At 53.1% G+C, this 27,971-nt stretch overlaps 1 protein-coding gene across 1 annotated transcript in view; it reads right to left on the bottom strand.

Annotated features, from left to right (window-relative positions):
- The window catches only part of scrib (scribble planar cell polarity protein), a 322,951-nt gene that overhangs the window by 246,704 nt on the left and 48,276 nt on the right, over positions 1 to 27,971 (bottom strand). The window contains exons 5-8 of the mRNA XM_078230184.1: positions 27,633 to 27,722; positions 11,309 to 11,386; positions 9,809 to 10,123; positions 7,785 to 7,865 (exon numbers count right to left, since the gene is read on the bottom strand). Coding sequence (XP_078086310.1) covers positions 7,785 to 7,865; positions 9,809 to 10,123; positions 11,309 to 11,386; positions 27,633 to 27,722 — 564 coding nt within the window. The remainder of the gene's footprint in view (positions 1 to 7,784; positions 7,866 to 9,808; positions 10,124 to 11,308; positions 11,387 to 27,632; positions 27,723 to 27,971) is intronic.

Raw genomic sequence — 27,971 nt, 5'->3', positions numbered from 1 at the left:
TTCCCCCCGAGATAGACACAGCGCAGGGTAAGAGCCGGCAGAGGGAGGCTGCGGGGCTCAGACTGAGAGAGACACAGCGCAGAGTAAGAGCCGGCACAGGGAGGCCGCGGGGCTCAGACTGAGAGAGACACAGCGCAGAGTAAGAGCCGGCACAGGGAGGCCGCGGGGCTCAGTGAGACTGAGAGAGACACAGCGCAGAGTAAGAGCCAGCAGAGGGAGGCTGCGGGACTCAGACTGAGATAGACACAGCGCAGAGTAAGAGCCGGCAGAGGGAGGCCGCGGGACTCAGTGAGACTGAGAGAGACACAGCGCAGAGTAAGAGCCGGCACAGGGAGGCCGCGGGGCTCAGTGAGACTGAGAGAGACACAGCGCAGAGTAAGAGCCGGCAGAGGGAGGCCGGGGGGCTCAGACTGAGAGAGACACAGCGCAGAGTAAGAGCCGGCAGAGGGAGGCCGCGGGACTCAGACTGAGATAGACACAGCGCAGAGTAAGAGCCGGCAGAGGGAGGCCGCGAGGCTCAGTGAGACTGAGAGAGACACAGCGCAGAGTAAGAGCCGGCAGAGGGAGGCCGGGGGGCTCAGTGAGACTGAGATAGACACAGCGCAGAGTAAGAGCCGGCAGAGGGAGGCTGCGGGACTCAGACTGAGAGAGACACAGCGCAGAGTAAGAGCCGGCAGAGGGAGGCCGGGGGGCTCAGACTGAGATAGACACAGCGCAGAGTAAGAGCCGGCAGAGGGAGGCCGCGGGGCTCAGACTGAGAGAGACACAGCGCAGAGTAAGAGCCGGCACAGGGAGGCCGCGGGGCTCAGTGAGACTGAGAGAGACACAGCGCAGAGTAAGAGCCGGCAGAGGGAGGCTGCGGGACTCAGACTGAGATAGACACAGCGCAGAGTAAGAGCCGGCAGAGGGAGGCCGCGGGGCTCAGACTGAGAGAGACACAGCGCAGAGTAAGAGCCGGCAGAGGGAGGCCGCGGGGCTCAGTGAGACTGAGAGAGACACAGCGCAGAGTAAGAGCCGGCACAGGGAGGCCGCGGGGCTCAGTGAGACTGAGATAGACACAGCGCAGAGTAAGAGCCGGCAGAGGGAGGCCGGGGGCCTCAGACTGAGATAGACACAGCGCAGAGTAAGAGCCGGCAGAGGGGGGCCGGGGGCCTCAGACTGAGATAGACACAGCGCAGAGTAAGAGCCGGCAGAGGGAGGCCGCGGGGCTCAGTGAGACTGAGATAGACACAGCGCAGAGTAAGAGCCGGCACAGGGAGGCCGGGGGCCTCAGACTGAGAGAGACACAGCGCAGAGTAAGAGCCGGCAGAGGGAGGCTGCGGGACTCAGACTGAGATAGACACAGCGCAGAGTAAGAGCCGGCAGAGGGGGGCCGGGGGCCTCAGACTGAGAGAGACACAGCGCAGAGTAAGAGCCGGCAGAGGGAGGCCGGGGGGCTCAGTGAGACTGAGATAGACACAGCGCAGAGTAAGAGCCGGCAGAGGGAGGCCGGGGGGCTCAGTGAGACTGAGATAGACACAGCGCAGAGTAAGAGCCGGCAGAGGGAGGCTGCGGGACTCAGACTGAGAGAGACACAGCGCAGAGTAAGAGCCGGCAGAGGGAGGCCGGGGGGCTCAGACTGAGATAGACACAGCGCAGAGTAAGAGCCGGCAGAGGGAGGCCGCGGGGCTCAGACTGAGAGAGACACAGCGCAGAGTAAGAGCCGGCAGAGGGAGGCCGGGGGGCTCAGTGAGACTGAGATAGACACAGCGCAGAGTAAGAGCCGGCAGAGGGAGGCCGGGGGGCTCAGTGAGACTGAGATAGACACAGCGCAGAGTAAGAGCCGGCACAGGGAGGCCGCGGGGCTCAGCGGGATTGCAGGGCTGGAGTGCATTTGCTTCAATGCAAGAAGTATAACAGAGAAGACAGATGAACAGAGAGCCTGGATTACTGCATGGAATTATGATGTTATTGCAATTACGGAGACATTGTTAAAGGAGGGACAGGACTGGCAGCTTAACATTCCAGGATACCGTTGATTTGGACGGGCGGCGCGGTAGCACAGTGGTTAGCACTGCTGCTTCACAGCTCCAGGGACCTGGGTTCGATTCCCGGCTTGGGTCGCTGTCTGTGTGGAGTTTGCACATTCTCCTCGTGTCTGCGTGGGTTTCCTCCGGGTGCTCCGGTTTCCTCCCACAGTCCAAAGATGTGCGGATTAGGTTGATTGGCCATGCTAAATTGCCCCTTAGTGTCCTGAGATGGGTAGGTTAGAGGGATTAGCGGGTAAATATGTAGGGATATGGGGGTAGGGCCTGGGTGGGATTGTGGTCGGTGCTGACTTGATGGGCCGAATGGCCTCTTTCTACACTGTAGGGTTTCTATGATTTCTATGATTTCTATGAAGGAAGGGGGAACAAAAGGGGTGGGGGAGTCGCATTGCTGATTCAGGAGCACAGCACGACTGTGTTGAGGGAGGAGACATTGGAGGGATCTTGTAATGAGGCATTATGGGTGGAGCTCGGGAATAGGAACATAAGAACGAGAAGCAGGAGTAGGCCATCTGGCCCCTCGAGCCTGCCCCGCCATTCAATAAGATCATGGCTGATCTTTTTGTGGACTCAGCTCCACTTACCCGCCCGCTCACCATAACCCTTAATTCCTTTACTGTTCAAAAATCTATCGATCCTTGCCTTAAAAACATTCAATGAGGTAGCCTCAACTGCTTCACTGGGCAGGGAATTCCACAGATTCACAACCCTTTGAAGAAGTTCCTCCTCAAGTCAGTCCTAAATCTGCTCCCCCTTATTTTGAGGCTATGCCCCCTAGTTTCACCTGCCAGTGGAAACGACTTCCTTGCTTCTATCTTATCTATTCCCTTCATTATCTTATATGTTTCTCTAAGATCTCCCCTCATTCTTCTGAATTCCAATGAGTATAGCCCCAGTCTACTCAGTCTCTCCTCATAAGCAACCCTCTCAACTCCTGAATCAACCTAGTGAATCTCCTCTGCACCCCCTCCAGTGCCAGTATATCCTTTCTCAAGTAAGGAGACCAAAACTGTACACAGTACTCCAGGTGTGGCCTCACCAGCACCTTATACAGCTGCAACATAACCTCGCTGTTTTTAAACTCCATCCCTCCAGCAATGAAGGACAAAATTCCATTTGCCTCCTTAATTACCTGCTGCACCTGCAAAACAACTCCTTGAGATTCCCGCACAAGGACACCCAGGTCCCTCTGCACAGCAGCATGCTGCAATATTTTACCATTTGAATAATAGGTCATTTTGCTGTTATTCCTACCAAAATGGATGACCTCACATTTACCAACATTGTACTCCATCTGCCAGACCCTCGCCCACTCACTTAGACTATCCATATCCCTTTGCAGACTTTCAGCATCCTCTGCACACTTTGCTCTGCCACTCATCTTAGTGTCATCTGCGAATTTTGACACACTACACTTGATCCCCAACTCCAAATCATCTATGTAAATTGTAAACAATTGCGGTCCCAACACTGATCCCTGAGGCACACCACTAGTCACTGATCACCAACCAGAAAAACACCCATTTACCCCCACTCTTTGCTTTCTGTTAGTTGACCAATCCTCTATCCATACTAATACATTACCTGTAACACCGTGCACCTTTATCTTAAGCAGCAGTCTTTGGTGCGGCACCTTGTCAAATGCTTTCTGGAAATCCAGACACACCACATCCACAGGTTCCCCATTGTCCACTGCACATGTAATGTTCTCAAAGAATTCCACCAAATTAGTCAAACATGACCTGCCCTTCATGAACCCATGCTGCGTCTGACCAATGGGACAATTTATATCCAGATGTCTCGCTATTTCTTCCTTGATGATAGATTCAAGCATTTTCCCTACTACAGAAGTTAAGCTAACCGGCCTATAGTTACCGGCCTTTTGTCTACCTCCTTTTTTAAACAGTGGCGTCACATTTGCTGTTTTCCAATCTGCGGAAACCACCCCAGAGTCCAGCGAATTTTGGTAAATTACCACTAGTGCATTTGCTATTTCTCCCGCCATCTCTTTTAGTACCCTGGGATGCATTCCATCAGGACCAGGAGACTTGTCTACCTTTAGCCCCATTAACTTGCCCAACACGACCTCTTTCGTGATAATGATAGTTTCTTGTCCTCACCTGCCATAACCTTCCTGTCATCAATTTTTGGCATGTTATTTGTGTTTTCCACTGTGAAGACCGACACAAAATACCTGTTCAATGCCTCAGCCATTTTCTCATTTCCAGTTATTACATCCCCCTTCTCATCCTCTAAAGGACCAATGTTTACTTTCGCCACTCTTTTTCGTTTTATATATCTGTGGAAACTTTTGCTCTCTGTTTTTATATTCTGAGCGAGTTTACTCTCATAATCCATCTTACCTTTCTTTATAGCTTTTTTCATGGCTTTCTGTTGACCTTTAAAGATTTCCCAATCCTCTCGGTTCCCACTAATCTTTGCCACTTTGTATGCATTTTCTTTCAATTTGATCCCTCCTTCATTTCCTTAGATATCCATGGTTGATTATCTCTTTTTCTACAGTCCTTCCTTATCACTGGTATATACTTTTGCTGAGCACTGTGAAAGATCGCTTTGAAAGTTCTCCACTGTTCCTCAATTGTCCCACCATAAAGGGCAGAGGGCGGCACGGTAGCACAGTGGTTAGCACTGCTGCTTCACAGCTCCAGCGACCTGGGTTCAATTCCCGGCTCGGGTCACTGTCTGTGTGGAGTTTGCACATTCTCCCCGTGTCTGCGTGGGTTTCCTCCGGGTGCTCCGGTTTCCTCCCACAGTCCAAAGATGTGCGGGTTAGGTTGATTGGCCATGCTAAAATTGTCCCTTAGTGTCCTGAGATGAGTAGGTTAGAGGGATTAGCGGGTAAATATGTGGGGATATGGGGGTAGGGCCTGGGTGGGATTGTGGTCGGTGCAGACTCGATGGGCCGAATGGCCTCTTTCTGCACTGTTGGATTCTATGAATCATAAAGTTTTTGCTCCCAGTCTACCTTAGCCAACTCCTCCCTCATCCCATTGTAGTCTCCTTTGTTTCAGCACAAGACACTGGGATTGGATTTTACCTTCTCACACTCCATCTGTATTTTAAATTCAACCATACCGTGATCGCTTCTTCCAAGAGGATCCCTAACTGTAAGATCATTAATTATTCCTGTCTCATTACACAGGACCAGATCGAGGATAGCTTGCTCCCTCGTAGGTTCCATTACATTCTGTTCAAGGAAGCTATCGCGGATACATTCTATGAACTCCTCCTCAAGGCTGCCTTGACCGACCTGGTTTGACCAATTGCTATGTAGATTAGAATCCCCCATGATAATTGCTGTACCATTTTTACATGTGTCAGTTATTTCTTTGTTTATTTCTGGCCCCACCATGATGTTATTATTTGGTGGCCTATAGACTGCGCCTATCAGTGACTTTTTCTCCTATTTCTCATTTCCACCCAAATGGATTCAACCTTTTTCTCCATAGAACCTATACCATCTCTCACTACCACCCTGATATCATCCTTAAATATCAGAGCTACACCACCTCCCTTACCTTCCTGTCGGTCCCTCCGAACAGTTTGATACCCCTGGATATTTAACTCCCAGCCGTGACCATCCTGAGACCATGTCTCTGTAATGGCCACCAAATCATACTCGTTCACAATGACTTGTGCCGTCAACTGATTGACCTTGTTTCGAATGCGACGAGCATTCAGATAAAGTGCCCTTCTGCTCGTTTTTGTACCTTCTTTTGAATCCTTACATCACCTGAGTTCTCCTTCCTTTTAATTTTTCTGTAATTTTCCATGTAGTTGAACCCTTCTCTCCACATGCTAACCTGCTGCTTTCCTTCCCATTAGCCATTATACTTCCCCTCGTTTTACCCTTCCCTTCTCCCCAACTTCCTCGTTTAAAGTCCTGGTAACCACCCTATTCATCCTTTGAAGTGCATCAGGACCCCGGCACTTGTCTGCCCACACACGACAGTTTACGTTCCTCCCCGCATTCCCATTTCTAATGTGCTGCTATTTCTGGGATGTTATTGTACCTTCTATTGTGACGACTGATGCAAAATAAAGGTTCATCTGCCATTTCCTAATTTTCCATTATCAATTCCCCAGACTCAGTGGACCAGTGCACACTTTGTAAACTCTTTAATTTTTCAGAACTGGAAAGCAACTCCTCCTCTCTGGCATTTCTATCCAGCTTTCTCACACCCTCCCCGCACCCCCCACCCCCACTCGCCCCCCGCCCACCCCGCGCCTCCTATCCACCCGCGCCCCCACCCTCCCCACGTCCCCGCACTCCCTGCGGGGCAGGAGAGGGGCCTGGGCGGGGGGTAGGGCGGGGCAGGGGTTAGGGCAGGGGTGTGGGAGGGGCAGGGCAGGGTGGGGTGGGGAGGGTGCGGGGCAGGGGTGGGGAGGGTGCGGGGCAGGGGAGGGCAGGGGTGGGGGAGCGGCAGGGGCGGGGGGAGCGGCAGGGGTGGGTGGAGCGGCTGGGGCGGGGGGAGGGGAAGGGGCGGGGGGAGCGGGAGGGGCTGGGGGAACGGGAGGGGCTGGGGGAGCAGGAGGGGCTGGGAAGCGGGCGGGGCTGGGGAGCGGGCGGGGCTGGGGAGCGGGCGGGGCTCGGGGAGTGGCTGGGGGAGCGGGAGGGGCTGGGGGAGCGGGAGGGGCTGGGAGAGTGGGAGGGGCTGGGGGAGCAGGAGGGGCTGGGGGAGCGGGAGGGGCTGGGGAGCGTGAGGGGCTGGGAGAGTGGGAGGGGCTGGGGGAGCGGGAGGGGCTGGGGGAGCGGGTGGGGCTGGGGGAGCGGGTGGGGCTGGGGGAGCGGGTGGGGCTGGGGGAGCGGGAGGGGCTGGGGGAGCGGGAGGGGCTGGGGGAGCGGGCGGGGCTGGGGGAGTGGGCGGGGCTGGGGGAGCGGGCGGGGCTGGGGGAGCGGGAGGGGCTGGGGGAGCAGGAGGGGCTGGGAGAGTGGGAGGGGCTGGGAGAGTGGGAGGGGCTGGGGGAGCAGGAGGGGCTGGGGGAGCAGGAGGGGCTGGGAGAGTGAGAGGGGCTGGGGGAGCAGGAGGGGCTGGGGGAGCAGGAGGGGCTGGGGGAGCGGGCGGGGCTGGGGGAGCGGGAGGGGCTGGGGGAGCAGGAGGGGCTGGGAGAGTGGGAGGGGCTGGGGGAGCAGGAGGGGCTGGTGTTCCAATTCCCACACCTTGCTTACTGACTTTGTCCCTTGATGCCAGGCTGGAACTGGAACGTTCTGTCTATTGTTCCAGCCTCCTTCATCACGGAGCTGAACACTTTCTCTCTCTCTCCCGTCAACTCCTGTCATCACCTCAACTCAGTCATTGATAATTTTCTAATTCCAGAATACAAGCCCAGTCTATAGGATCGCTCCTAATTTAACCCTCTTACCCAGGATTGTTTGGGTGAATCGGTGCTGTTCCCCCTGCCAATGGTCCCCAGGACTGAGACAGTTCATGTCGGCGGCTCAGATGAGAATACTGATTCTTTGTGACTTACAGACTGGGGTTTGGGAAGTCTCCCACATTCAGAGCTGCTTCCCCAATGCTCCAGCACGTGGAGGGATGGATAGATGGCTCCACATCCACCAGCTCTGAATGGCACGCTCACCGGGTGGGTACAGCGGGGCATGCTGAGGAACAACAGGAAAACAACTGGCAGAGCCAATTTCCCAGCAGTCACCCACTACATCGGTCCACAGGGTACAACCTACCGCTGGGTGGCACGGCTGCAGGGACAGACCATGTCATCAGCTTAACTTACCGTGATCACACGATCTCCCACTCGCAGGATCCCGTCCCTGTCTGCACACCCGCCTTCCGCTAAACGGGAGATGAATATTGCCTGCAGAAGGACACACACCCTCGTTAAACATTCAGCTCGGGCACAGCCCGCGTTCCTCACCCAGCTCGCATACAGTCCGCGTTCCTCACCCAGCTCGCGCACAGCCCGCATACCTCACCCAGCTCGCGCACAGCACATGTTCCTCACCCAGCTCGCGCACAGCCCGCTTTCCTCAGCCAGCTCGCATACAGCCCGCGTTCCTCACCCAGCTCGCGCACAGCCCGCATTCCTCACCCAGCTTGCATACAGCCCGCGTTCCTCACCCAGCTCGCGCACAGCCTGCGTTCCTCACCCAGCTCGCATACAGCCCGCATTCCTCACCCAGCTCGCGCACAGCCAGCGTTCCTCACCCAGCTCGCGCACAGCCCACATTCCTCACCCAGCTCGCATACAGCCCGCATTCCTCACCCAGCTCGCGCACAGCCCACATTCCTCACCCAGCTCGCATACAGCCCGCGTTCCTCACCCAGCTCACGCACAGCCCGTGTTCCTCACCCAGCTCGCATACAGCCCGCATTCCTCACCCAACTCGCGCATAGCCCGCGTTCCTCACCCAGCTCGCGCACAGCCCATATTCCTCACCCAGCTCGCATACAGCCCGCGTTCCTCACCCAGCTCGCACACAGCCCACATTCCTCACTCAGCTCGCATACAGCCCGCGTTCCTCACCCAGCTCGCATACAGCCCGCGTTCCTCACCCAGCTCGCGCACAGCCCACATTCCTCACCCAGCTCGCATACAGCCCGCGTTCCTCACCCAGCTCACGCAGAGCCCGCGTTCCTCGCCCAGCTCGCATACAGACCGCGTTTCTCACCCAGCTCGCGCACAGCCCGCATTCCTCACCCAGCTCACGTACAGCCCCGTTCCTCACCCAGCTTGCGCACAGCCCGCATTCCTCACCCAGCTCGCGCAGAGCCCGCGTTCCTCACCCAGCTCGCGCACAGCCCGCGTTCCTCACCCAGCTCGCGCACAGCCCGTGTTCCTCACCCAGCTCGCAGACAGCCCGCGTTCCTCACCCAGCTCGCGTACAGGCTGCGTTCCTCACCCAGCTCGCGCACAGCCCGTGTTCCTCACCCAGCTCGCATACAGCCCGCGTTCCTCACCCAGCTCGCGTACAAGCTGCGTTCCTCACCCAGCTCGCGCACAGCCTGCGTTCCTCACCCAGCTCGCGCACAGCCCGCGTTCCTCACTCAGCTCGCGCACAGCCCGCGTTCCTCACCCAGCTCGCGCACAGCCCGCGTTCCTCACCCAGCTCGCGCACAGCCCGCATTCCTCACCCAACTCACGCTCAGCCCGCATTCCTCACTCAACCCGCGCACAACCCAGCCCGCGTTCCTCACCCAACTCGCGCACAGCCCGCGTTCCTCACCCAGCTCGCGCACAGCCATCATTCCTCACCCAGCTCGCGCACAGCCCACGTTCCTCACCCAGCTCGCATACAGCCCGCGTTCCTCACCCAGCACGCGCACAGCCCACGTTCCTCACCCAGCTCGCATACAGCCCGCATTCCTCACCCAGCTCGCATACAGCCCGCGTTCCTCACCCAGCTCGCGCACAGCCCGTGTTCCTCACCCAGCTCACGCACAGCCCGCATTCCTAACCAAGCTCGCGCACAGCCCGCGTTCCTCACCCAGCTCACACACAGCCCGCATTCCTAACCAAGCTCGCGCACAGCCCGCGTTCCTCACCCAGCTCACGCACAGCCCGCATTCCTAACCAAGCTCGCGCACAGCCCGCGTTCCTCACCCAGCTCGTGCACAGCACGCATTCCTCACCCAGCTCACACACAGTCCGCGTCCCACACCCAGCTCACACACAGTCCGCGTCCCACACCCAGCTCACACAGAGTTTGCGTCCCGAACCCAGATCACACAGAGTCTGCATCCCGCACCCAGCTCGCGCACACAATCAAACGCGTTGGTTTACGCAGGATTGGAACGCACTGTGTCTCCGGCTTTGTACGGTGTTGATCCTTTTCCCCCAGCAATGCTGAATCCCAGCCCCTTGTCATTGCGTGCCAGTGAGGTGGAAAACTGCAGCCGTACGACCCCGTCATCAGGCTGCTGGAGGAAGCGGAGGCCAGTGCGCCGATCTCTCGGAGCGTAATCATCTTCGGGCCGCAGTGGGGTCACGGTGATGGCATTTTCTGGTTCCACCATCCTCTCGCGAAGGACTGACATCGTTACTGAACCCCCTGAGCTCCGCAGTGCCTCCACTGCTCTGTGATGCTCAGCATCTTGTAGACACACACCATTTACCTGCACGAAGCAAAGGCAGACACATGATTAACATTGCTATTGACACCCTTTACCCAGTGACCAGATCAGACACAGTGGAATTGGGGAGAGGGAGGGAGGCACAGGGAGAGAGGGACAGGGAGAGAGGGACAGGGATCGAGGGACAGGGAGAGAGGCACAGGGAGAGAGAGGCACAGGGAGAGAGAGACAGGGAGAGAGGGACAGGGAGAGAGGCACAGGGAGAGAGGCACAGGGAGAGAGGAACAGGGAGAGAGGAACAGGGAGAGAGGGACAGGGAGAGAGGCACAGGGAGAGGGGCACAGGGATCGAGGGACAGGGAGAGAGGCACAGGGAGAGAGGCACAGGGAGAGAGGGACAGGGAGAGAGAGGCACAGGGAAAGAGAGGCACAGGGAGAGAGAGACAGGGAGAGAGGGACAGGGAGAGAGGGACAGGGAGAGAGGGACAGGGAGAGAGGCACAGGGAGAGAGGCACAGGGAGAGAGGGACAGGGAGAGAGGGACAGGGAGAGAGGCACAGGGAGAGAGGGACAGGGAGAGAGGGACAGGGAGAGAGGCACAGGGAGACAGGGACAGGGAGAGAGGCACAGGGAGAGAGGGACAGGGAGAGAGGCACAGGGAGAGAGGGACAGGGAGAGAGGGACAGGGAGAGAGGGACAGGGATCGAGGGACAGGGATCGAGGGACAGGGAGAGAGGAACAGGGAGAGAGGCACAGGGAGAGAGGCACAGGGAGAGAGGGACAGGGAGAGAGGGACAGGGAGAGAGGGACAGGGAGAGAGGCACAGGGAGAGGGAGAGAGGCACAGGGAGAGAGGCACAGGGAGAGAGGGACAGGGAGAGAAGGACAGGGAGAGAGAGACAGGGTAGAATGGTGCATTTTATGGTAGTCAGACCGAGAGACAGAGCCTGACGGCTGCCCCGGGGGGAGGTGGGGGTCTCGGGCGACCATTGGAGGGGGGGTCTCGGGCAGCCGGGGGTCTCGGGTGGCCCCAGGGAAGTCGCGGTGTCCCCGGGGAGGTCTCGGGTGGCCCCAGAGGGGTCTCAGGCAGCCCCTTGTTTGCGGGGGGGTCTCAAACCACCTCTGTGTATGAGATACTTCGGCCGCCTCGTGGGGGAAGTGTTGATGATGAGTTTGTGGCGTTTGCTGACAGGGTGTAAGAATCATTCTGAATACTAGCATCTTGCTGACCTCCAGCAGCTTATCTCCGACTCGCACACCAGCCTGAGCTGCAGGCCCCTCTTCAGAAACTCGTGAGATGAAGATTCCCTGAAACAAACAAAGAATAGTCACTGACTCTGAGCCATGGTCACTGAAACATTCGATCCTCTCTCCACACACCGCTGACACCCGCTCAGGTTCCCAGCACTTCCCGTAACACAGTAAACCCTGGCCCAGACGATTCATCCAGAACCTCAGCTAATGTTCCGGGGACCCGGGTTCGAATCCCACCACGGCAGCTGGTACAATTAAAATTCAATAAAAAATATCAGGAATTAAGAATCTGCTGATGACCATGAAACCACTGTCGATTGTCGGAAGATTGTCGGGGAGAGTGGGGAGGGTCTGGGTCACTAATGTCCTTTAGGGAAGGAAATCTGCAGTCCTTACCCGGTCTGGCCTACATGTGACTCCAGAGCCACAGCAATGTGGTTGATTCTCAACTGCCCTCCAAGGGCAACTAGGGATGGACAATAAATGGTGTCCCAGCCAGCGACACCCGTGTCCCACAAATGAATGAAAACGAAGAATAAAAAAAACTCTTCAGCAGCCTGTTTCCCAACTGATGTTTCTCATCTAAAGAGTGAATACCAAACCGCAGCAAGTGGCAGTCCCTGGGCTGGTGGGGGGCACGGGGAGGGCGGTAGGGGAACGAGGAGGGCGGGCGGGCATGGGGAGGGCGGGCACGGGGAGGGCAGGCGGGCACGGAGAGGGCAGGCGGGGGCGGGGAGGGCGGCGGGCGCGGGGCATGGGGAGGGCAGGGGTAAAGGGGAGGCCGGGCGCGGGGAGGGCGGGCGGACGTGGGGAGCACAGTGAGGGTGGGGTGCACAGGGAGGGCGGGAGGCGTGGGGAGATCGGGGGCGCAGGTAGGGCAGGTGGCGCGGGGGGGGCGGGTGGCGCGGGGAGGGCAGGGGACGCGGGGAGGGCGGGGGGTGTGGGAAGGGCGGAGGGTCACGGTGAGGGCGGGGGGGCGCATGGAGAGCGGGGTGCGTGGAGAGGGCGGGGGCGCGGGGAGGGCGGGTGGCGTGGGGAGGCCGGGGGGCGCGGGGAGGCTGGGGGCGCGGGGAGGCCGGGGGGGCGCGGGGAGGCTGGGGGGCGCGGGGAGGCCGGGGGGGCGCGGGGAGGCCGGGTGGCGCGGGGAGGCCGGGGGGCGCGGGGAGGCCGGGGGGCACGGGGATGGCGGGGCGCGCGGAGAGGGCGAGGACGCGGGGAGGGCGGGGATGCAGGGAGGGTGGGGATGCAGGGAGGGCGGGGATGCGGGGAGGGCGGGTGGCGCAGGGAGGGCATGGGGCGCAGTGATGGCTGGGGCCACGGGCCGCAGTGAGGACGGGGGCCGCGGGGACGTCGGGGGCCGCGGGGAGGGCGGGGGGCCACAGGCAGGGCGGGGGCCACGTGGAGGGCTGGGGGCAGAGGGGGGGCGCGGGGAGGGCGGAGGATGCGGGGAGGATGGGGCGTGGGGAGCGCGGGGGCGCGGTGGATGGGGGGGCGGGGTGCGGGGTGGTCGTGGGGCGCGGGGAGGTCGTGGGGCACGGTGAGGTCAGGGGGCGCGGGGAGGGCCAGGGAGGCACGGGGAGGGCAGGGGGCACGGGGAGGGCTGGGGGGCACGGGGAGGGCAGGGGGCACGGGGAGGGCCAGGGAGGCACGGGGAGGGCAGGGGGCACGGGGAGGGCTGGGGGGCACGGGGAGGGCTGGGAGGCACGGGGAGGGCTGGGGGGCACGGCGAGGGCAGGGGACACGGTGAGGGCGGGGGGGGCGCGGGGACGGCTGGGGGTGCGGGGGATGCGGGGTGGACGGTGACCGCCGGGAGGACAGGGCCTGGGCGGAGGACGGTGCCCAGGCGGAAGACAGGGCCCGGGCGGAGGACGGGGGCCGTGGGGAGGACGGGGACCGCGGGGAGGACGGGGGCGCAGGGTGTACATGGGGAGGTCGTAAATTGGATTAGACACTGGCTCAATGACAGCGCAGAGTCGCTGAGCAGAAACTGATAGCCAAGTTCCGCACACATGAGGACGGCCTAAACCGGGATGTTGGATTTATGTCACATTATCAGTAACCCCCACAGCTTGCCTCCTGGGCTTGCGGGCTATCCTGTCTGGAGACAATATACATCTCTTTAACCTGTGCTAAATGCTCCCTCCACCCACATTGTCTGTGTCTTTAAGACCTGGCTGGCTGTAGGGATTCGCATTCTAATCAGTATTCTGGAACTTGATTTTTGTGTCTCTGTGCCCTGTTTGAGAGCACATTTCTACTCCATCTGATGATGGAGCAACGCTCCGAAAGCTAATGGTGTTTGCTATCAAATAAACCTGTTGGACTTTAAGCTGGTGTTGTTAAAACTCTTACTCTTTCAATGGAAGAAGCCAGAGAGTGGTTGTGGAGGATTGCTTCTCTGAGTGGAGGCCTGTGACTAGTGGTGTGCCGCAGGGATCAGTGTTGGGTCCATTGTTGTTTGTCATCTATATCAATGATCTGGATGATAATGTGGTAAATTGGATCAGCAAGTTTGCTGATGATACAAAGATTGGAGGTGTAGTGGACAGTGAGGAAGGTTTTCAAAGCTTGCAGAGGGATTTGGACCAACTAGAAAAATGGGCTGAAAAATGGCAAATGGAATTTAACGCAGACAAGTGTGAGATATTGCACTTTGGAAGGACAAACCAAAGTAGAACGTACAGGGTAAATGGTAGGACTCTGAAGAGTGCAGTTGAACAGAGGGATCTTGAAATACAGGTACAGAATTCCCTAAAAGTGACGTCACAGGTAGATAGGGTCGTAAAAAGTGCCTTTGGTACATTGGCCTTTATAAATCGGAGTATCGAGTATAAAAGTTGGAGTGTTATGGTAAGGTTATATAAGGCATTGGTGAGGCCGAATTTAGAGTATTGTGTAGTTTTGGTCACCTAGTTACAGGAAGGATGTAAATAAGGTTGAAAGAGTGCAGAGAAGATTCACAAGGATGTTGCCGGGACTTGAGAAGCTGAGTTACAGAGAGAGATTGAATAGGTTGGGACTTTATTCCCTGGAGCGTAGAAGATTGAGGGGAGAAAAAAACCAGAGGGCGTGGGTTAAGGGTGAATGGAGAAAAGTTTAAAGGGAATATTAGGGGGGGCTTCTTCACGCAGAGAGTGGTGGGAGTGTGGAATGAGCTGCCGGATAAAGTGCTAAATGCGGAGTCACTTTTAACATTTAAGAAAATCTTGGACGGGTTCATGGATGAGAGGGGTGTGGAGGGATATGGTCCAAGTGCAGGTCAGTGGGACTAGGCATAAAATGGTTCGGCACAGACAAGAAGGGCCAAAAGGCCTGTTTCTGAGCTGTAATTTTCTATGGTTCTATGGGAGGACGGGGGCGCTGGGAGGACGGGGGCGCGGGGAGGACGGGGGCGCGGGGAGGACGGGGGCGCGGGGAGGACGGGGGCGCTGGGAGGACGGGGGCGTGGGGAGGACGGGGGCGCGGGGAGGACGGGGGCGCGGGGAGGACGGGGGCGCTGGGAGGACGGGGGCGCTGGGAGGACGGGGGCGCGGGGAGGACGGGGGCGCGGGGAGGACGGGGGCGCTGGGAGGACGGGGGCGCGGGGAGGACGGGGGCGCGGGGAGGACGGGGGCGCTGGGAGGACGGGGGCGCGGGGAGGACGGGGGCGCGGGGAGGACGGGGGCGAGAGGAGGTCGGCAGCGAGGGGAGGACGGGGGCACGGGGAGGGCGGGGGGTGCAGGGAGGGCATGGGGTGAGGGGAGGGCGGGCCGTGGGGGCGTGTAGGGAGGGTGGGGGGCACGGGGCGCGGGGATGGTGTGAGAAAGCTAGATAGAAATGCTAGAGAGGAGGAGTTGCTTTCCAATTCTGAAAAATTAAAGAGTTTACAAAGTGTGCACTGGTCCACTGAGTCTGGGGAATTGATAATGGAAAATTAGGAAATGGCAGATTAACCTTTATTTTGCATCAGTCGTCACAATAGAAGGTACAATAACATCCCAGAAATAGCAGCACATTAGAAATGGGAATGCGGGGAGGAACGTAAACTGTCGTGTGTGGGCAGACAAGTGCCGGGGTCCTGATGCACTTCAAAGGATGAATAGGGTGGTTACAAGGACTTTAAACGAGGAAGTTGGGGAGAAGGGAAGGGTAAAACGAGGGGAAGTATAATGGTTAATGGGAAGGAAAGCAGCAGGTTAGCATGTGGGGAGAAGGGTTCAACTACATGGAAAATTACAAAAAAATTAAAAGGAAGGAGAACTCAGGTGATGTTAGCATTCAAAAGAAGGAATAAAAACTTGCACGAGGGCACTTTACCTAAACGCTCGTAGCATTCGAAACAAGGTCAATCAGTTGACGGCACAAGTCATTGCGGATGAGTATGATTTGGTGGCCATTACAGAGACATGGTTTCAGGATGGTCACGGCTGGGAGTTAAATATCCAGGGGTATCAGACTGTTCGGAGGGACCGACAGGAAGGTAAGGGAGGTGGTGTAGCTCTGATATTTAAGGATGATATCAGGGTGGTAGTGAGAGATGGTATAGGTTCTATGGAGAAAAAGGTTCAATCCATTTGGATGGAAATTAGAAATAGGAGAAAAAGTCACTGATAGGCGCAGTCTATAGGCCACCAAATAATAACATCATGGTGGGGCCAGAAATAAACAAAGAAATAAGTGACGCGTGTAAAAATGGTACAGCAATTATCATGAGGGATTTTAATCTACATAGCAATTGGTCAAACCAGGTTGGTCAAGGCAGCCTTGAGGAGGAGTTCATGGAATGTTTCCGCGATAGCTTCCTTGAACAGTATGTAATGGAACCGACAAGGGAGCAAACTATCCTAGATCTGGTCCTGTGTAATGAGACAGGAATAATTAATGATCTTACAGTTAGGGATCCTCTCGGAAGAAGCGATCACGGTATGGTTGAATTTAAAATACAGATGGAGTGTGAGAAGGTAAAATCCAATCCCAGTGTCTTGTGCTTAAACAAAGGAGACTACAATGGGATGAGGGAGGAGTTCGCCAAGGTAGACTGGGAGCAAAAACTTTATGATGGGACAATTGAGGAACAGTGGAGAACTTTCAAAGCGATCTTTCACAGTGCGCAGCAAAAGTATATACCCGTGATAAGGAAGGACTGTAGAAAAAGAGATAATCAGCCACGGATATCTAAGGAAATGAAGGAGGGATCAAATTGAAAGAAAATGCTTACAAAGTGGCAAAGATTAGCGGGAACCGAGAGGATTGGGAAATCTTTAAAGGTCAGCAGAAAGCCATGAAAAAAGCTGTAAAGAAAGGTAAGATGGATTATGAGATTAAACTAGCTCAGAATATAAAAACAGAGAGCAAAAGTTTCTACAAATATATAAAACGAAAAAGAGTGGCTAAAGTAAAGATTGGTCCTTTAGAGGATGAGAAGGGGGATGTAATAACTGGAAATGAGAAAATGGCTGAGGCATTGAACAGGTATTTTGTGTCGGTCTTCACAGTGGAAGACACAAATAACATGCCAAAAATTGATGACAGAAAGGCTATGGCAGGTGAGGACCGAGAAACTATCATTAACACGAAAGAGGTAGTGTTGGGCAAGTTAATGGGGCTAAAGGTAGACAAGTCTCCTGGTCCTGATGGAATGCATCCCAGGGTACTAAAAGAGATGGCGGGAGAAATAGCACTAGTGGTAATTTACCAAAATTCGCTGGACTCTGCGGTGGTTCCCACAGATTGGAAAACAGCAAATGTGACGCCACTGTTTAAAGGAGGTAGACAAAAGGCAGGTAACTATAGGCCGGTTAGCTGTGCAGAGGGACCTGGGTGTCCTTGTGCAGGAATCTCAAGGAGTTGGTTTGCAGGTGCAGCAGGTAATTAAGAAGGCAAATGGAATTTTGTCCTTCATTGCGAGAGGGATGGAGTTTAAAAACAGCGAGGTTATGTTGCAGCTGTATAAGGTGCTGGTGAGGCCACACCTGGAGTACTGTGTACAGTTTTGGTCTCCTTACTTGAGAAAGGATATACTGGCACTGGAGCGGGTGCAGAGGAGATTCACTAGGTTGATTCCGGAGTTGAGAGGATTGGCTTGTGAGGAGAGACTGAGTAGACTGGGGCTATACTCATTGGAATTAACATAGAACATAGAACAGTACAGCACAGAACAGGACCTTCGGCCCACGATGTTGTGCCGAGCTTTATCTGAAACCATGATCAAGCTATCCCACTCCCTATCATCCTGGTGTGCTCCATGTGCCTATCCAATAACCGCTTAAATGTTCCTAAAGTGTCTGACTCCACTATCACTGCAGGCAGTCCATTCCACACCCCAACCACTCTCTGCGTAAAGAACCTACCTCTGATATCCGTCCTGTATCTCCCACCACGAACCCTATAGTTATGCCCCCTTGTAATAGCTCCATCCACCCGAGGAAATAGTCTTTGAATTCAGAAGAATGAGGGGAGATCTTATCGAAACAAATAGGATTATGAAGGGAATAGACAAGATTTAAAGAATTAAGGGTTATAGTGGAGCTGAGTCCATGAAAAGACCAGCCATGATCTTATAATGGCGGAGCAGGCTCAAGGGGCCAGATGGCCTACTCCTGCTCCCAGTTCTTATGTTCTGACCCTCGAGTCTTTAAAGAAGCAGCTTGTGAGATATTTGATGTGTTGGTATGAATTTTCCAAAATTCCCTAGATTCGGTGAAGGTTCCATTAGATTGGAAGAAAACAAATGTAACTCCTTTATTCATAAAGAGAGGGAGGCAGAAAGCAGAAAACTACAGACCGTGGGTGGCAAGGTGGCACAGTGATTAGCACTGCTGCCTCACAGTGCCAGGGACCCGCCTCAGGTCACTGTCTGTGTGGAGTCTGCACATTCTCCCCGTGTCTGCGTGGGTTTCCTCCGGGTGCTCTGGTTTAGAACATAGAACATAGAAAAGCTGCAGCACAAACAGGTCCTTCGGCCCACAAGTTGCGCCGAACATGTCCCTACCTACTAGGCTTACCTATAACCCTCTATCTTACAAACTTCCATGAACTTATCCAAAAGTCTCTTAAAAGACCCTATCGAATCCGCCTCCACTACCACTACCGGCAGCCGATTCCACGCACCCACCACCCTCTATGTGAAAAACCTACCCCTAACATCTCCTCTGTACCTACTCCCCAGCACCCTAAACCTGTGACCTCTTGTGGCAACCATTTCAGCCCTGGGTAAAAGCCTCTGAGTTTCCACTCTATCAATACCTCTCAACATCTTATACAACTCTATCAGATCACCTCTCATCCTTCACCTCTCCAAGGAGAAAAGACCGAGCTCTCTCAACCTATCCTCATAAGGCATGCCAACCAATCCAGGCAACATCCTTGTAAATCTTCTCTGCACCCTTTCAATCATTTCCACATCCCTCCTGTAATGAGGCGACCAGAACTGAGCACAGTACTCCAAGTGGGGTCTGACGAGGGTCTTATAAAGCTGCATCATTATCTCCCGATTTCTAAACTCAATTCCTCTATTGATGAAGGCCAGTATTCCATACGCCTTCTTAACCACAGCCTCTACCTGCGACGCTGCTTTGAGCGTCCTATGAACCCGGACCCCAAGATCCTTCTGATCTTCCACACTGCCAAGCGTCTTACCCTTAATATTATATTCTTTCATCCTATTCGACCTGCCAAAATGAACCACCACACACTTATCTGGGTTGAAGTCCATCTGCCACTTCTCCACCCAGTCTTGCATCTTATCTATGTCTCGTTGCAACTGCTGACATCCCTCTACACTATCCACAACACCACCAACCTTTGTGTCATCAGCAAACTTACCAACCCATCCTTCCACTTCCTCATCCAGGTCAGTTATAAAAATCACAAAGAGCAAGGGTCCCAGAACAGATCCCTGGGGCACTCCACTGGTGACCGACCTCCATGCTGAAAAAGACCCATCTCCAACCACTCTTTGCCTTCTGTGGGCAAGCCAATTCTGAAGCCACAAGGCAATGTCCCCTTGTATCCCATGCCCCTTCACTTTCTCAATCAGCCTTGCGTGGGGCACCTTATCAAACGCCTTGCTGAAATCCATATAAACTACATCTACTGCTCTTCTCTCGTCTATGTGTCTAGTTACATCTTCAAAAAATTCAATTAGGCTCGTAAGGCATGATCTGCCTTGGACAAAGCCGTGTTGGCTATTTCTGATCATGCTATCCCTCTCCAGATGTTCATAAATCCTGTCTCTCAGGATCCTCTCCATCAACTTACCAACCATTGAGGTTAGACTCACCGGTCTCTAATTTCCCGGGCTATCTCTTCTCCCTTTCTTGAATAACAGAACCACATCCGCAATCCTCCAATCCTCCGGAACCTCTCCCGTCTCCATTGATGACGCAAAGATCATCGCCAGAGGCTCAGCAATCTCTTCCCTCGCCTCCCACAGTAACCTGGGGAACATCCCATCCGGACCCGGCGATTTATCTAACTTGGTGCTTTTCAAAAACTCCAACGCATCCTCTTTCCTAATGTCCACATGCTCAATCTTTTCAGTCCACTGCAAGTCTGCACTGCAACTACCAAGATCCCTTTGCACTGTGAATACTGAAGCAAAGGATTCATTGAGTACCTCTGCTATTTCTACCGGTTCTATACAGACTTTCCCACCGTCACATTTGATAGGTCCTACTCCTTCACATCTTATTTTCTTGCTCTTAACATACTTGTAGAATGACTTGGGGTTTTCCTTTATCCTGTCTGCCAAGGCCTTCTCATGACCCCTTCTTGCTCTTCTAATTTCCCTCTTAAGTTCCTTCCTACTAGTCGTATACTCTTCTAGATTTCTAACATTACCTAGCTCCCTGAACCTTTTGTCAGCTTTTCTTTTCTTCTTGACTAAATTCGTTCCAGCTTTCATGCACCATGGTTACTGTAACCTACCATAACTCCCTTGTCTCATTGGAACGTTGCTGTGTAGAGCTCCAGACAAATTTTCCTTGAAAATTTGCCACATTTCTTCTGTACATTTCCCTGAGAAAACCTCCTTCCAATTTATGCCTCTAATTTCCTGCCTAATAGCCTCATAATTGCCCTTACTCCAGATAAACACTTTCCTAGCTTGACTGATCCTATCTCTCTCCAATGCTAATGTAAAGGAGATAGAGTTATGATCACTATCCCCAAAATGCTCTCCCACTGAGAGATCTGACACCTGCCCAGGTTCATTCCTTAATACCAAATCAAGTACAGCCTCTCCTCTTGTAGGCTTATCCACATACTGTGTCAGGAAGCCCTCCTGAACACACCTAACAAACTCCTCCCCATCTAAACCCCTTACCCTAGGGATATTCCAATCGATATTTGGGAAATTAAAATCTCCCATCACGACCACTCTGTTATTATCACATCTCTCCAGGATCTGCTTCCCAATCTGCCCCTCCACATCCCTGCTACTATTGGGCGGCCTATAGAAAACACCCAGTAAAGTTATTGACCCCTTCCTGTTGTGAACCCCCACCCACAGAGATTCCGTAGACAATCCCTCTGTGGCATCCATCTTTTCTACAGCCGTGACACTATCCCTGATCAACAGTGCCACTCCCCCACCTCTTTTGCCTCCTTCCCTGTCCCTCCTGAAACATCTGAAACCCGGCACTTGAAGTATCCAGTCCTGTCCCTGAGATAACCAAGTCTCTGTAATGGCCACCACATCACATTTCCAAGTAATGATCCACGCTCTAAGCTCATCCATTTTGTTCACTACACTCCTTGCGTTAAAATACACACATCTCAACCCTTCGGTCTGAGCGCTCCCCTTCTCCGTCACCTGCCTATCCTCCCTCTCACACTGTCTACAAGCCCCTTTTATTTTTAAGCTAACCTCCTCTCTCCCAGTCACCTCATTTTGATTCCCACCCCCCCAACCATTCTAGTTTAAACACTCCCCAGTAGCCTTCGCAAACCTTCCCGCCAGGATATTGGTCCCCCTGGGATTTAAGTGAAACCCATCCTTTTTGTACAGGTCGCACCTGCCCCTAAAGAGTTCCCAATGATTCAGGAACCTGAATCCCTGACCCCTGCTCCAATCCCTTAGCCACCTTTTATTTATCCTCCACCTTATTCCGTTCCTTCCCTCACTGTCTGTGTGTATACTTGAACGCCAGGAGCATCCGGAATAAGGTGGGTGAGCTTGCAGCATGGGTTTCGATGTTGTGGCCATCTCGGAGACATGGATAGAGCAGGGACAGGAATGGTTGTTGCAGGTTCCTGGGTTTAGATATTTCAGTAAGTGCAGGGAAGGTGGTAAAAGAGGGGGAGGTGTGGCATTGTTAGTCAAGGACAGTATTACGGTGGCAGAAAGCACATTTGATGAGGACTCGTCTACTGAGGTAGTTTGGGCTGAGGTTCGAAACAGGAAAGGAGAGGTCACCCTGTTGGGAGTTTTTTATAGACCTCCGAAAAGTTCCAGAGATGTAGAGGAAAAGATTGCAAAGATGATTCTGGATAGGAGCGAAAATAACAGGGTAGTTGTACTGGGGGACTTTAACTTTACAAATATTGACTGGAAAAGCTTTAGTTCGAGTACTTTAGAGGGGTCAGTTTTTGTCCAGTGTGTGCAGTAAGGCTTCCTGACACAGTATGTAGATAGACCAACAAGAGGCGAGGCCACATTGGATTTGGTACTGGGTAATGAACCAGGCCAGGTGTTAGGTTTGGAGGTAGGTGAGCACTTTGGTGATAGGGACCACAATTCGGTTACATTTACTTTAGCAATGGAAAAGGATAGCTATATACCAAAGGGCAAGAGTTATAGCTGGGGGAAAGGAAATTATGATGCGATTAGGCGAGATTTAGCTGGCATAGGTTGGGGAAGGAAACTGCAGGGGATGGGCACAATTGTAATGTGGAACTTGTTCAAGGAACAGCTACTGCGCGTCCTTGATAAATATGTACCTGTCAGGCAGGGAGGAAGCAGACGTGTGAGGGAACCGTGGTTTACTAAGGAGGTTGAATCTCTTGTGAAGAGGAAGAAGGAGACTTATGTTAAGATGAGACGTGAAGGCTCAGTTAGGGCGCTTGAGAGTTACAAGTTAGCCAGGAAGGACCTAAAGAAAGAGTTGAGAAGAGCCCGGAGGGGACATGAGAAGTCTTTGGCGGGTAGGATCAAGGAAAACCCTAAAGCTTTCTATAGGTATGTCAGGAGTAAAAGAATGACTAGGGTAAGATTAGGGCCAGTCAAGGACAGGAGTGGGAAGTTGTGCGTGGAGTCTGAAGAGGTAGGAGAGGCACTAAATGAATATTTTCCGTCGGTATTCACACTGGAGAGGGACAGTGTTGTTGATGGGAGTACTGAGATGCAGGCTGTTGGACTGGATGGGATTGATGTTCATAAGGAGGAGGTGTTAGCAATTCTGGAAAGGGTAAAAATAGATAAGTACCCTGGGCCGGATGGGATTTATCCTAGGATTCTCTGGGAGGCTAGAGAGGAGATTGCAGAGCCTTTGGCTTTGATCTTTGGGTCGTCATTGTCTACAGGAACAGTGCCAGAAGACTGGAGGATAGCAAATGTTGCCCCCTTGTTCAAGAAGGGGAGTAGGGACAACCCTGGTAATTATAGACCGGTGAGCCTTACTTCTGTTGTGGGCAAAGTTTTGGAAAGGATTATAAGAGATAGGATTTATAATCACCTAGAAAGGAATAATTTGATTAGGGATAGTCCACACGGTTTTGTGAAGGGTAGGTCGTGCCTCACAAACCTTATTGAGTTCTTTGAGAAGGTGACCAAAGAGGTGGATGATGTATATGGATTTCAGCAAAGCGTTTGATAAGGTTCCCCATGGTAAGCTTTTGCAGAAAATACGGATACATGAGATTGAGGGTGATTTAGTGGTTTGGATCAGGAATTGGCTAGCTGTAAGAAAACAGAGGGTGGTGGTTGATGGGAAATATTCATCCTGGAGTTCAGTTACGAGTGGTGTACCGCAAGGATCTGTTTTGGGGCCACTGCTGTTTTGTCATTTTCATTAATGACCTGGATGAGGGCGTGGAAGGATGGATTAGTAAATTTGCGGATGACACTAAAGTCGGTGGAGTTGTAGACAGTGTGGAGGAAAGTGGCAGGTTACAGAGGGACATAGATAAGCTGCAGAGCTGGGCTGAGAGGTGGCAAATGGAGTTTAATGCAGAAAAGTGTGAGGTGATTCACTTTGGAAGGAGTAACAGGAATACAGAGTACTGGGCTAATGGTAAGATACTTGGTAGTGTGGATGAACAGAGGGACCTGGGTGTCCATGTGCATAGATCCCTGAAAGTTGGCACCCAGGTTGATAGGGTTGTTAAGAAGGCGTAAGGTGGGTTAGCTTTTATTGGTAGAGGGATTGAGTTTCGGAGCCAGGAGGTCATGCTGCAACTGTACAAAACTCTGGTGCGGCCGCATTTGGTGTATTGCGTACAGTTCTGGTCACCGTATTATAGGAAAAATGTGGAAGTGTTGGAAAGTGTGCAGAGGAGATTTACCAGGATGTTGCCTGGTATGGTGGGAAAATCGTATGAGGAAAGGCTGAGGGACTTGAGGTTGTTTTCGTTAGAGAGAAGAAGGTTAAGAGGTGACTTAATAGAGACATACAAGATGATCAGAGGATTAGACAGGGTGGACAGTGAGAGCCTTTTTCTTCGGATGGTGATGGCTAGCACGAGGGGACATAGCTTTAAATTGAGGGGTGAGAGGTGAGATGTTAGAGGTAGATTCTTTACTCAGAGGGTAGTAAGGGCGTGGAATGCCCTGCCTGCAGCAGTAGTGGACTCGTCAACATTAAGAGCATTCAAATGGTTATTGGATAAACATATGGATGATATTGGAATAGTGTAGATTAGAGGGGCTTTAGATTGGTTTCACTGGTCGGCGCAACATCGAGGGCCGAAGGGCCTGTACTGCACTGTAATGTTCTATGTTCTATGTCTCGTGGCACAGGCAGCAATCCCGAGATTACTACCTTTGCGTTCCTTCTTCTTAACTCCCTACCTAACTTCCTATATTCTCCTTTCATAACCCCTTCCACTTTCCTGCCTATGTCAGTGGTACCAGTATGCACCACGACCTCTGGCTCCTCTCCCTCCCACTTCAGGATTTCTTGGATACGGTCAGAAACATCCTTGATCCCGGCACCAGGGAGGCAAACCACCATCCGCGTTTCTCGACTTCCTCCACAGAAACGCCTGTCTGACCCCCTCACTGTAGAGTCCCCGATCACCACTGCCTTCTTCCTCCTTTCCTCACCCTTCTGTGCTACAAGGCCGGACTCCGCGCTGGAGGCACGACCACTGCTGCTTCCACCAGGTGGGCTGTCCCCCCCCAACAGTACTCAAACAAGAGTACTTATTTTTAAGGAGCACAACCACTGGGGTACTCTCTACCACCTGACTTTTCCCTTTCCTGACTGTGAGCCACTTCCCTGCTCCTTGTGGCCCCGGTGTGACCACCTGCCTATAACTCCTATCTATCACCTCCTCATTTCCTCCCAGAGTCCAAAGCTGAGGGGATCAGACTGATTGGCCATGCTAAATTGCCCCTTATTGTCAGGGGGTTAGCAGGGTAAATACGTGGAGTTGTGGGGGTAGGGTCTGGGTGGGGTGGTTGTCAGTGCAGGCTCGAAAGTTAGTTACTTTGGGTATAATGAGGTTTGATGCTCTGGTGGAGTTCAATAAAGGAGATTTGTTGTGTAATAATTCAGCGTTTGAGTTTTTGTCTACGGTGTCCGTCGAGCCGAGTTCGAGGGCAACACATCTGTCACCAGGAAAAGGTTCAAAACCATCATTAAAGATATCACAGCAGCGTGCTTGGAAAAATTCACTGCAACGACAGAGATTGAAGGGAGACCTGATAGAAGTCTACAAGATTATGAGAGGCATGGACAGAGTGGATAGTCAGAAGCTTTTTCCCAGGGTGGAAGAGCCAATTACTGAAGAATGTAGATTGGGGGCAGATGTTTGAGGGGAAATCAACATCTGGCATGTGGGAGGCTTTCAAGTGTAAGTTGATAGGGTTTCAGGACCGGCACATTCCTGTAAAGATGAAGGATAAGTATGGCAAGTTTTGGGAACCTTGGATAACGAGAGATATTGTGAGCCGAGTCAAAGAGAAAAAGGAAGCATTTATCAAAGCTCGGAGGCTGGGAGCACATGAAGCAAGTGTGGAATACAAGGAAAGTAGAAAGAAACTTAAGCAAGGAGTAAGAAGAGCTAAAAGGGGTCATGAAAAAGCACTGGCCAGCAGGATTAAGGAAAATCCCAAGGCTTTTTACACATATATAAAGAGCAAGAGGGTAGCCAGGGAGAGGGTTGGCCCACTCAAGGATAAGGGAGGGAATCTCTGCATGTAGCCAGAGGAAATGGGCGAGGTATTAAATGAGTACTTTGCGTCAGTATTCACCAAAGAGAAGGACTTGGCGGATGATGAGTCTGGGGAAGGATGTGTAGATACTTTGAGTCATGTTGAGATCAAAAAGGAGGAGGTATTGGGGTTCTTGAGAAACGTTAAGGTAGACAAGTCCCCAGTGCCTGATGGGATATACCCCAGAATACTGAGAGAGGCAAGGGAGGAAATTGCTGGGGCCTTGAGAGAAATCTTTGTATCCTCACTGGCTACAGGGGAGGTCCCAGAGGATTGGAGAATAGCCAATGTCGTTCCTTTGTTTAAGAAGGGGAGCAAGAATAATCCAGGTAATTACAGGCCGGTGAGCCTTACATCAGTGGTAGGGAAATTATTGGAGAGGATTCTTCGAGACAGGATTTATTCCCACTTGGAAATAAGTGGACGTATTAGTGAGAGGCAACATGGTTTTGTGAAGGGGAGGTCGTGTCTCACGAACTTGATCGAATTTTTCGAGGAAGTGACGAAGATGATTGATGATGGTAGGGCAGTGGATGTTGTCTACATGGACTTCAGTAAGGCCTTTGACAAGGTCCCTCATGGCAGACTGGTGCAGAAGGTGAAGTCGCATGGGATCAGAGGTGAGCTGGCAAGGTGGATACAAAATTGGCTCGGTCAAAGAAGACAGAGGGTAGCAGTGGAAAGGTGCATTTCTGAATGGAGGGCTGTGACAAGTGGTGTTCCTCAGGGATCAGTGCTGGGACCTTTGCTGTTTGTAATATATATAAATGATTTGGAGTAAAATGTAACTGGATTGATTAGTAAGTTTGCGGACGACACAAAGGTTGGTGGATTTGCGGATGGTGATGAGGACCATCAGAGGATACAGCAGGATATAGATCAGTTGGAGACTTGGGCGGAGAGATGGCAGATGGAGTTTAATCCGGACAAATGTGAAGTAATGCATTTTGGAAGGTCTAATACAGATAGGAAATATACAGTAAATGGCAGAACCCTTAGGAGTATTGATAGGCAAAGGGATCTGGGTGTACAGGTACACAGGTCACTGAAATTGGCAACGCAGGTGGAGAAGGTAGTCAAGAAGGCATACGGCATGCTTGCCTTCATCGGCCGGGGTATTGAGTTTAAAAATTGGCAAGTCATGTATAAAACCTTTATAGAACCTTAGTTAGGCCGCACTTGGAATATAGTGTTCAATTCTGGTCGCCACACTACCAGAAGGATGTGGAGGCTTTGGAGAGGGTACAGAAAAGATTTACCAGGATGTTGCCTGGTATGGAGGGCATCAGCTATGAGGAGAGGTTGGAGAAACTTGGTTTGTTCTCACTGGAGTGACGGAGGTTGAGGGGAGACCAGATAGAAGTCTACAAGATTATGAGAGGCATGGACAGAGTGGATAGTCAGAAGCTTTTTCCCAGGGTGGAAGAGTCAATTACTAGAGGGCACAGGTTTAAGGTGCGAGGGGCAAGGTTTAAAGGAGATGTATGAGGCAGACTTTTTACACAGAGGGTGGTGGGTGCCTGGAACCTGTTGCCGGGGGAGGTAGTGGAAGCGGATACAGTCATGATTTTTAAGGGGTGTCTTGACAAATACATGAACAGGATGGGCATGGAGGGATATGGTCCCTGGAAGAGTCGGGGGTTTAAGTTAAGTCGGGCAGCATGGTCGGTGCAGGCTTGAAAGGCCGAATGGCCTGTTCCTGTGCTGTCATTTTCTTTGTTCTTTGTTCAACGAGTAAGGAGGGGGAGGGGGTGGGAGTGGGGAGGGTGAGGAAGTGGGGAGGGGGAAGGTGAGGGAGTGGGCAGAGGGAAGGGGAGGGGGAAAGGGAGGGGGAGAGGGAGGAGTGGGGAGAGGGAAGGAGAGGGGGAGGGAGTGGGGAGAGAGCAGCATTATGGACAATGCGCCACAGTCTGATGGGTGAAGAGTCTGAATCTGGCTGCTTACCTCATCCTCCCCCTTGTATGGTGTGGAACCTTTTCCTCCAGCGATACTGATGCCTAGGCCACCAGTCTGACGATGTATTGTTAGTGTTAGCTACAGACACAACAAGAAGATGTTAGCACAGCTCATCACTGGCAAGGCTCTGACTGTCAAATATCATACAGCCCTAACCCTGCATACATTCCTTAGCTCGTGATGTACAGAGCTGAAAGCTGCAGCACAGGTAGCTCATGTCCCACATGCACAAACTCACTGACTCATTCTCTTCCAACTACTGACGCACACACACTGACAGAATCGCATCCGCTCATAATCACGTCCACACACTTCCCCACCTGGACC

The sequence above is a fragment of the Mustelus asterias genome, chromosome 2 (genome assembly GCF_964213995.1).
Source record: "Mustelus asterias chromosome 2, sMusAst1.hap1.1, whole genome shotgun sequence".
NCBI classification, from domain to species: Eukaryota; Metazoa; Chordata; class Chondrichthyes; order Carcharhiniformes; family Triakidae; genus Mustelus; species Mustelus asterias.
This window is presented reverse-complemented; position numbering and strand designations above follow the sequence as displayed.